The sequence below is a fragment of the Terrapene carolina genome, unplaced genomic scaffold (assembly GCF_002925995.2).
Source record: "Terrapene carolina triunguis isolate 2854851 unplaced genomic scaffold, T_m_triunguis-2.0 Scaffold232, whole genome shotgun sequence".
Taxonomy (NCBI): Eukaryota; Metazoa; Chordata; order Testudines; family Emydidae; genus Terrapene; species Terrapene triunguis.
This window is the reverse complement of record NW_020664583.1, coordinates 2,829,490-2,839,777: the sequence shown is the minus strand read 5'-3', so window position 1 is coordinate 2,839,777 and position 10,288 is coordinate 2,829,490. Positions and strand designations below refer to the sequence as shown.

Below are 10,288 nucleotides of genomic sequence, written 5' to 3'. Positions count from 1 at the left end.
TGGCGCCCTGGGCGACGCTGGGGTGGAGCTCGCCCGGGGGGCGGAGCGGGGGCGATGATGGCGGACCGAGGCTGGGGGCGGAGCGGAGGCTGGGGGAGGAGCTGGGCGGGAGGCGGGGCTGGGGCGGAGCGGAGGATGGGGGCGGACGGAGGCTGGGGGAGGAGCTGGGCGGGAGGCGGAGGATGGGGGCGGACAGGGGCTGGGGGAGGAGCTGGGCGGGAGGCGGAGCGGGGGATGGTGGCCGAGTGGGGCTGGGGGAGGAGCTGGCGGACTCGGAGGTGGAACGGTTGGAGGGGCAGGCGGCGCGGGGGATGGTGGCGGACCGCGGCTGAGGTGAACAGGGCGGAGCCGGGCTAGGGGGTGTCTGTTATTCTGACACTTCGTAGAGCGAGCCGCCCCCCCCCCCCCTCCCGTGCACGGTGCCCTGAATGGTCGCGCAGCCCCCCCCATAAGGCCGGCCCTGGCTACTGGGCCACATGTGGTTTCTGGAGTGTGCTTTGGCCACCCTTGAATCTGGTGTTTATTAGGTTTAGTTAGACAAGTTTTGTCTTTGCTTCTCTCTGGCACTGAATTAGCATGTTGAAGAACAAAATGTTCCCGAAGAAGCGAGAACTTGATTTGCAGAAGGGGTGTGTGTGTATATATGTGTGTGTATGTATATACACGCACATCCTTCTTCCGTAAATTAAGTCCTCGCTTCTTATAGAGAGAGGGGGCTTGGCTAGTGTACTAAAGATTTTGACATTTTGTTTGTTTGTAAGTGGCATCTATAGGCTTTGAAAAACAAAACACTGTTAAAATAAACCTCCAAAAGTCAAAGCCAACCTAATTAGCTCAGTAAGTAGCTATCAGGAATGACTCTTCTCACAGAACTTTTGTCTGTTTTTAACAGCTTTAATTGAATAAAACAATGGCAACTGCTGATAGTGAGACACACAATCCCCTGGAACCTAGAATCCCAAAGCTACAGTTTGTTCCCTTCACCAGTGCCTTGGATGCGGGATTCTGGCATGAGCTGACGCAGAAGAAACTTAATGAGTATAGATTAGATGAGACTCCGAAAGGTATCAAAGGCTACTACTATAATGGTAGGTAGAAACTGAACTTTTATTAGGCATACCAGATTTTCTCCTGTTGTCTTTTGTTTAATTATATTTCTGTTATAAGAATTTGTACTGCATGTACAAAATATTCCACAGTCGTAATAAGGGATAGAAAAAAGATCACATGAGTTGTATTTGGATATATAATCTGTGACTATATGAAAAACTAGAGATTCTTATCCTATTCACATTTACTTCAAAGGGAACAGGATTGGACCCTTGATTCAGGAAACTATATTTGGTCTGTTGTTTTTATTGTGACATAGTTGCTGCTGCTGTTATTTAAAAGAAACTTTGTTTTTGTCCAGGTGATCCTTTTGGTCTCCCAGCTCGTTTAACGTTGGAGTTTAGTGCCTTTGATGTGTAAGTATTTTATGTGATTTTGAAGTTTAAAAAAATGGTGGATAACAATATAGTTACACTTAATTGACAAATCACTTATGAATATGCTTGGTGTGCATCTTCTAAGAGTATTAGCAAAATTTTAATGAGGATCTATTCACATTTTGATATCTCAATGTGATTTTCATAATTGTCCTCACTAATGACTTTGAAAAGATAGGTTTCAGAGTGGTAGCCGTGTTAGTCTGTATCAGCCAAAACAACGAGGCGTCCTTGTGGCACCTTAGAGACTAACAAATTTATTTGGGCATAAGCTTTTGTGGGATAGAGCTACCACTGGAATTATTTGCCTGCAGGAGATTGTAAATGTCACATTGAAACGCAACAAAATCATCTCAGAAAACACCATTTAACATCGGGACTGAAGAAAATTGTGAAAAACAAAAATTGTGTGTAACTTGATATCAGGGCTATTTTAATGTTCTGATGGCAATATTACAACAACCAAGTGTTCACTTACGCAGTGAGAGAGAATTCCACTGCGGGAATTACTGGGTGGAAGAATTCTCTGACCTGTCTTATGCAGGAATTCAGACTACATGATCAAAATGGTCTCTTCTGACTTTAAATTTTGTGGAAGTTGCATGTCCTGTATACTTATAATGTACCTTTTCTGATAATCATTAAGGCCTTGGTCTTGCAAACACTGCAGACTCATGGAAGTCATTGAACTACTCACATCCATTGAATAAAGCAAATATATAAGTATTTGCAGTATTGCAGCCTAATTTACTAAACTACATATTCTACCAGTAAAGAAATGGAATAAAACACACTAATATCTATAAGGAGCATTGTCTAGTTAATGTTGCTATAGGTAACAAAACTTTTGGATTTTCTGACTTTAACTGTTCAACATTAGTACTGTGTTTTATGTTCACTTTGGGATGTCTTTGTTTTTAACTTATCACTTTTAACTGAATCACCTTTTTTTTATTTAAAAGAAAAAAAAATATTTTTTAAAAAAAAGTATCTCAGAGGTTCCCCAAGAGACTCTGCACTGAAAATCATAGTGCTCATGAAAAATTTACATTATGATGTGACATTTGAACCTCCCTGCACCTTCTAGAGACAATAAGTGATTAACTGCAAGGATGTGGAAAATGCAGTAGGCAAGGAATGTCTTGCAGGCTTTTATGAATAATAGTAGTAATTTTATTTAAAAAGACCATCAGTGAGCAGTACACTTAAGCAGGTGCTTAAGCTGATTCCCATTCGTTAAAGCAGTAAAGCACATGCTTTGCTGAATCAGGGACAAAGCATCTCAACTTCTATTAGGGGTCTGAAGTACAGGACAGAAACTTCTAAATTAAATTTAAATGCTATAAACAATATTTGGGGAAAACCCAGAGGACTCAGCAGTAATTATACATAAAAACACCTCCTTAAAAGGCAGAATTCTCATATGCTTTTGAACAGTTGGGAGGATGCCATTGAGGCAGGTCAAACTCTACACATGAGTCTGTCTATCTTCATAATCTTTGTTAGAAGCATAAAACTAAATTTTTTCCAGCTCTTTCCTATCTCCAATACCACAGCAGCATTTGTCATTGTGTCGTGAGGTGTGCTCTGCATTTCTAAGCCTTCAGTTGATCAAATCATCCTAACAATTACTGAGTTGCATGTCTAATTTGTCCATGAATGGAAGAGCATTTTTGTAACTGCCTGCAAGCGTTCTGAGTGGAACTGTCCTTGACTCGCCTTCTGCCTCGTTGTGATGTATAGAGTCACCACTCTGCTTGGAAAACTCTGCATCATTGGGGCTTAATGTGAGAGTTCCCATTGGTTACTGTTAATGAAAATTCTGGAAAAAATGCTAGTATGTGGTTCCAAGAGTGTCCTTGTCTCCTGTCTAGGAATGCTGCCACCCCAGCACACTGCTGTCCTGCTGTCGGAACATTATATAACACCAACACTTTTGAATCTTTCAAATCCTGTGATAAGAAGTCACTTTTGGAAAAAGCAGCAAATGAGGTGAGGTTAACAATTAAATACATTTACAGAGAAAACAGGATTTGGGGAAAGCTAGTGAACTACTTTGCAGTTTGAGTCCCAGGCAATGGAGAGACTATCATCCCCCACTGACCCATCTAACCCCGGCTTTGGGATACAGTTGCTTTGGGAGGAGGCAGTTTGGTGTCTTCTGCTTGCTTCTGATCACCTCTGGACAGCAGCAGTTAGATGATGATGCTCAGTAACCTCCATGCTGAGTCCTGCCTCTCATCTGTCTAATCTTAGCAGCACTCTTGGACTTGCCCAGTTACTTGCATTCCAGGGAGCATTGCTTTTGTGAAACCCAGAAATCAGCTCCTGCTTGCTTTTGGGATTCAGATTATCACAGTGCACTCTGGGGCGTAAGTAATGGCATGAAGACTGAGGAGATGCAACAGCAAAGAGGTTACTCAACCTGACCTTCAGCTGGTTCCACTGGAGGGGAGGAGGTACAGTTGTCTGCTCCTTGAAGAGAACTTGTACGAGAAGTTACTAAATAAAGTGAAGTGGCTGAGAGAGACTTACACACTTAAAAAAAAATTGTTTGAATTTACTTATTATGCTCATCCCTAGATTCCCTAATTAGGTTGCCCTAGGTCAGGATAATAGAGTTTTCACCCATCTTCTCATTCAAAGTCATTAATTATTTTCCCTCTTGTTGTGACCTAGTGCTCCTTTACCATGTGATGGTTATGATGCAGTAATCTTGATGATGCCTCTTAAAGAGAATTAGAGAAGTCAAAAAATGTAACCTATCCTAGACTTTTTCTTTGTGTGGTTGGTGTGTGTGTGTGTCTCTCTCTCTCTCGTACGTGCGTATGGCATCTGCAGAGCAACATTCTATAGATAAAGTTGTAGGTCCATAAACCATTTCAAGGCCGCCTCTACGACTTGTGGATATCATTCAGTTCACCTCTGAATCCATATTTGGGGGACTTCATTATGATGTGTTTGATGGTTTGGATGTTCTCTGTAGTTGCACGAAGGGGAGTCTTTGATTTTCCACTTGTGCATCAGGTAGCCTCATTTTCCATGGTTCGTTCGGATGCGTTTCAATGTGGTCCAAAGTCTGTGTGGCAGGTCAAAACTGGGAGGGTTGCTAGTTGGGTCAATAATGTGCAAATTACCCAAGAGTGACTCTTGAAGGGCTGACTCCAGCCTCCTTTCCTCCTCCCCCACTTCTTTGCTTTTTCCTCCTGGATACAGAGACATGAGGTGATCACGTGTGGTCCATAGTGGTTTTCGCAATTTCAGGCATGGTTGGGGTATGTTAACCGTAACCTGGTGGATGGGAAGTTCTGGGGAGCCTTCGGCGGGTTTAAGTTTTTGTGCTATGGCTATATCTCAATGGATAGCTGGAGGTTCAATGTTTGCTAATACAGAAAGCCATGGTAGATTTTTCTTAGTGACCCCTTGATACTGAAAATCCTGTCAGCCCTCTAAACAAGGGCTGCAGTACTGTTTATAATCCCAACTCTTTGTCCCACAAACATCATATTCAGCAGACTGGTGTAGCCTTCTATTTTATTTAAAGTGAATTTAGTAATGTTGTATTACACCTCTGAGCATTTGGCTCTAGTTGCTAAAGTTTCAAGCTCAACAGAATGAAAGTCACCTCTGCTACTTGTTTCTGATTTAGAGCTTCTAGGAACACATGAAGACCAAGGAAATAACACATACATTCACAAGTAAAACGTCTATTCTGCCTTATACGTTTTATTAAAGTCACAAGCAAAGTTATGATTATCCAAGCATATATAAATCCTACAAACAATCATGCACAAGTAACAAATATAGTCATACTCACATCCTCAAAGATATTTTTAGAGTCTGATGGATTCCTCACCAATTGATAATCAGTGAAGGAATGTTTCCTGCTGGAGTTTTCACAAAGGTAACTCATTTTATTCAATTAGGGGAGTCCTCTTTTATCATGTGAATCTGACTATATCTAACTCTCTGCATGTGCATAAAGGTGTCAACCCTCTTTTCCCTTATCTGTATTGTGCCCCCAAGAATATTGGAGTGCCCCATTTTTCATAGGTTTTAGTTCCTTTTATTCTTCTTAGAATCTACGCACATGCACCTTGTAATCAGGACACTTGTTGGAAAAATGTTACAGTAAGGTTTCTCTTGATTTCGAACAGTACATCAAGGTCAATTTTTTTTCAACATCATCTGTTGACACATCTTTCTCGTGATCTTGTGGTGTAGGGTCACTCTTTTGTCACTTACTTATGTCAAGCATTTCTTAAGCTTATGGCCTAGTATTGCTAAGCTGACATTTTACAGGGCTCAGCCTGTAGGCCTTTCGTTTCAGTTCTGCTTTACTTAGAAACCTAATGCATACTTTTCACTTCTAAATACTTCTCAATCTCATACTTATATGAACCTACAATTTAAATCTACTTAGCATACCATGATTATATATAGACATCGTATATGAGTTAATCATAACCACACAATATACAACAAATGAATGCAAAAATGAACTAATTGGCTACATTTGGGTTTGTTTCTAACTGTGCACAGCATGCCACCTGTCTGCACTTCCAGACTTTTTCGTATTTGTGATCCTGCCACTGGGATTTTTGTCAGTTTCAGTACCCTGCATATCGCAAGGATGAGAGATCTAGGAGAACAAACCAACCCAATGCTGCTGTGTTGGTTATGGTTCATCCATGTGAGGGGCTGTTGCTGTAGGAAAAAAACATATTAATTGTTATCATTTTTATGTGTAACTTTGTAAAACCTTCAAAATTTAAGCCTAGATGTCTGCTGATATAGGTTGTGTCTGTCATATGGGAGATGTAGTTCTGGATGAGGTCTGTGCTTCTGATCCTTACCTGGCAGAATAAAAGTGAAATGTAAAGCCTATAATAGTAGAACTGTCATTTGTAATTCCCAAGACCCCAGGACAAACCAGAGCTTTGTTGAAATGCCTGCTTATGGGGTGAGCATTTATTAGAGCATGGGCTGAATTAAGTAGGGCAAAATCATACCTAAATTACTGAGAATATTACTTAATCCTGCCTTGGCACAAGGAGATGGAGTAGATGATCTCTTGAAGTCCCTTCTAGCCCTACATGTCTTGTCTATGATTAGTTTGAGCTTTTAACATATATGGAAGAAGGAAAGATGAATGAACCTCTCCGTATGCTTTTTTAAATTTATTTTATTTTATTTTATTTATTTATTTATTTATTTATGTATTTTGTCCACTGACAGATATGGGAGACAATAAAATCGGGGACTGCCCTTGAAAACCCCATGCTCTTGAACAAGTTCCTGCTTCTGACTTTTGCAGTAAGTAATGCAATTTATTCCATACTCTGAATAGTGAAACAAAAATAATAATGAACCATGTCAGTGAAAAATAATAATATAACTACTGTAGTTACCAGACTGCATTTCGTACATGCATGCGCTTCTCTACAAATATAAAAGTTCTTGGATTCCATATATAAAAATAAATAATGCCAATTAAACTCCTGGGTCAAGTGAAGACAATAAAAGTCAAGACTGATCAAAGAACCTGGAGGCTTGATTCACTTATTCCCTGAGCAATAAATTTGCTGGAGAGATGGGAAGGTGAGAATAAGTGCTAAAAGAATATTGCTCAACTCTTTCATCACAGGGGTACAAACACTCCTATCACAGTATAGCTCATTCAGTCAAGGCGCCGACTTTCCAAAGTTCCGGGGGGTGCTTGACCCCCAGCTCTGACCCGGACCCTGCCCCCACTCCATCTCTTCCCCCAAGGTCCCACTCCCACCCTGCCTCTTCATGCCCCTGCTCCACCCCCCTCCCTTGAGTGTGCCACGTCCTCGCTTCTCCCCACCAGAGCCTCCTGTGTGCCGTGAAACAGCTGTTAGCGGCGAGAGGGGGATGTGGGGAGGGAGAGGGAGGCGCTGTTTTGCAGGGCCCGCTGATGGGCTGGAGGCACTGGGGGAGGTGGGGGGAGCTGACAGGCGGGCTACCAGTGGGTGCTCAGCACCCACCATTTTTCCCCCGTGGGTGCTCCAGCCCCGGAGCACCCACGGAGTTGGTGCCTGTGCATTTAGTTGAATAGTGCATAACAACAGTTTATATTCTTATTTTGCCTTTCAACCCAAAGTGATTCACAACCCACATAGAAACACAAACTTTGTTTAGTAACAGTGAAGGTTGCATTAGAACACCCCAAGCACCCACTGTAGCCTACAGTACTGCAAAAATACATAACACTCCAACAAATAATGAAAAGCAATACTCACCCTAACTTCATCCAGCCTGCACTTACAAAACCTTAATGGCCGCCATCTACTCTCTTTCATCAACAGGTGGGCATGTTTGACTGTCTCACAGACCATTAATTTAGAAAGGTCTTCTGATTCAACATTGCTCAGGTCCAGCAAGTTAAAAGTTTTAACAAACATTGGCCTGGAAAACACATACTAAAGAATTGCACGCACTACACCTTAGACTGCTTTAAATATAAAATCAAAGGCTTTTGAAAAAAAGGTAGGACAGTCCAGAATTTTTTTTATCACATGGTGGTTTTTGGAATAGATTTAACTAAACTCTGGATGATTTTTCCCTTCTCTTTTCTCGCCATTCTTGCCTTCAGAGTACCACAAAACATTAATTTACCAGCTACACTAAGCATTTCAAGTTAATTCTACAATTCAAAACACACAATTTTTAAATAACTTTGTCATTGCTGCCACAATTTAAAATTCTGGCACAACCTTAACTATGGTGTAACTTTTGTGACACCACAGTGCAGAATTGAAATGTAGCCACCGTTGGGGTCAAAAGCAGCTGTTTGATGCGCAGTACACTGCACAGTAATGGAAAATGTTGATTAAGAGCAGCAGGCCAAAACTCTACACCTAAAGCAATAAACAGGAAATGATTCTTGTTGTCCGTTCAAAGCAGACAGAACCTTTTTGCAAACTGGACCAGGCTTTACACAAAGTAAGTTTCATGATACTCCATTTATCTATCTTTGAAGGGTGAGTTGATCTGATGGAAATTGAATGTTTCATTGCAAGTATCCTAGGTGTTGCGATGTTTAGATGACTAACCCTTCACTAAGTTGGGTACAAATGTTTGTCTTCTGAAGGTAGAGGAAAATGAGAAAAAATGGTTGTAATTATAAATGTAGGTTGATGTTTTCAAAGCCAACTAAGTCTTAGCCATGCAACTCCCATTGAAGTTAATGGGAGCGGTGTTCCTAAATCCTCTAGTCTGCTGTGAAAATCTCAACCAAGTATTTCTAACAGTTCCAGTTAGCCCTATATGTCAGGGTTAAGTTTACTGCTTGCTGCACCTTCTCCTTGCCTTTTATCTGCTTTCTCTCATGTAACTAACTAAGCATGTGCAAATACACCACTCCTGAAAACATATACACATGCACTGAATTTAAAGGATAGATATAGTCCTACTGAAGTTAGACCTGTGTGCATGTTTTTGCAAGATTAGGGCCATAGTTTCCTTTATTTTATAACTATTAAAAATATGTGGGTGTATTTCTCAAATTACAAGCACATACATTCTAAAATGTCTGGCTGCCTGTGTTTCATTGGTCTTCAAGGAATTTTCTTCACTATAGCTTAAAAATAGAAGTGTTGTAATGTTTAATTTTTAAGTCTGATACTTTTATCTTCCATATATTTGGCATAGCTCAAAAAGAGATTATTTTATGTTAGGACCTTTTCTCAAATGAAAAAAATATTCAAAATACCGGTATCAATTAAATGTCATGAGAAGTTAATGTATTAAACTGTTCTTTCTGATGAAAAGATTACAAATTCCCAATATAAAAGCTGAATTGTGTGTTTAATCAAGTTTCCATATACTTTGTGTATATATGTGAGAGAGAGAGAGAGAGAGAGAGAATGGATCTGTGTGGGGGTATCTCTGTATCAATATATAATAATCTCTTAATTTACTGTAGATGCCACTGCATAGATTACAGAAAATCATGACCTTTTTAATAAAGATATCCTAGAGCACAAATTATTTGATCTTTTAAAGATCAGGTCAAATTAAAACTGTGCAGAGATAATGATCTCATAAACGGTGCTTGCTTTCACTTAATGCCTGTCTGTGCTATAAGGGAATATTTAAATAAGGAAAAGTTCACCATGTTTAATCATGACAACTGTTTGTACAGAGTTGTCACTTCTGACAGCCATAGGGATAAAAAATGAGGGCATGCAGACTCAGATGTTTTGGTCATGTAAAGCGCAGTCCTGGCAACTATGTCGGTAAGAGAGACCAACAGATCAAGATGGAAGGAAAAAGACAGAGAAACCAACCCAAGAAAAAGTGGTGGGATGTCATGAAGGAAGACATGTTAGCATGTGGTGTGATAGAGGATATGGCATTGAACAGAGCACTTTAGTGGGAGAGGGCTTGTTGAGTGGACCCCAGTTGATGGGATTAACATGAAGAAGGAGAGATAAAAGTTAAGAGGTAAATCTAGGGTGATTTCTAACTGGGCTGTACTCCACATTGGTCACACATTTGTGGTGACCATTTTAAAAGCTTTCACCCATCTGGTCTATTTAAATAAAAAAAAAATTAACTAACTATATGTATGATAACGTGGCATATTTAAAACAATTTAAAACTCTAGCTTTTTTCAAAAATAGAAGCAACAGATGAGTACATCACCATAAAAGACAGTTGGTATCCTATAAGAATACGCAAAACTGATTTGTGCAGCTTTATAGTTTAACTGCATTATGGTGCTGTCCAATAAAATCGGTTTAACAGTAGAAGTGGAGTAAGTTATGTCTAGT

The 10,288-nt window shown here is 40.3% G+C and overlaps 1 protein-coding gene across 3 annotated transcripts in view; it reads left to right on the top strand.

Moving 5' to 3' along the window:
* The first annotated feature begins 259 nt into the window (after positions 1 to 259).
* Positions 260 to 10,288, top strand: part of ATG7 (autophagy related 7) — a 279,680-nt gene continuing 269,651 nt past the window's right edge. For all 3 annotated transcript variants that reach the window (XM_024211976.2, XM_024211978.2, XM_024211975.2), the window contains exons 1-5: positions 260 to 333; positions 893 to 1,088; positions 1,412 to 1,466; positions 3,362 to 3,479; positions 6,726 to 6,803. In XM_024211976.2, coding sequence (XP_024067744.1) covers positions 911 to 1,088; positions 1,412 to 1,466; positions 3,362 to 3,479; positions 6,726 to 6,803 — 429 coding nt within the window. In that variant the 5' untranslated portion in view covers positions 260 to 333; positions 893 to 910. The remainder of the gene's footprint in view (positions 334 to 892; positions 1,089 to 1,411; positions 1,467 to 3,361; positions 3,480 to 6,725; positions 6,804 to 10,288) is intronic.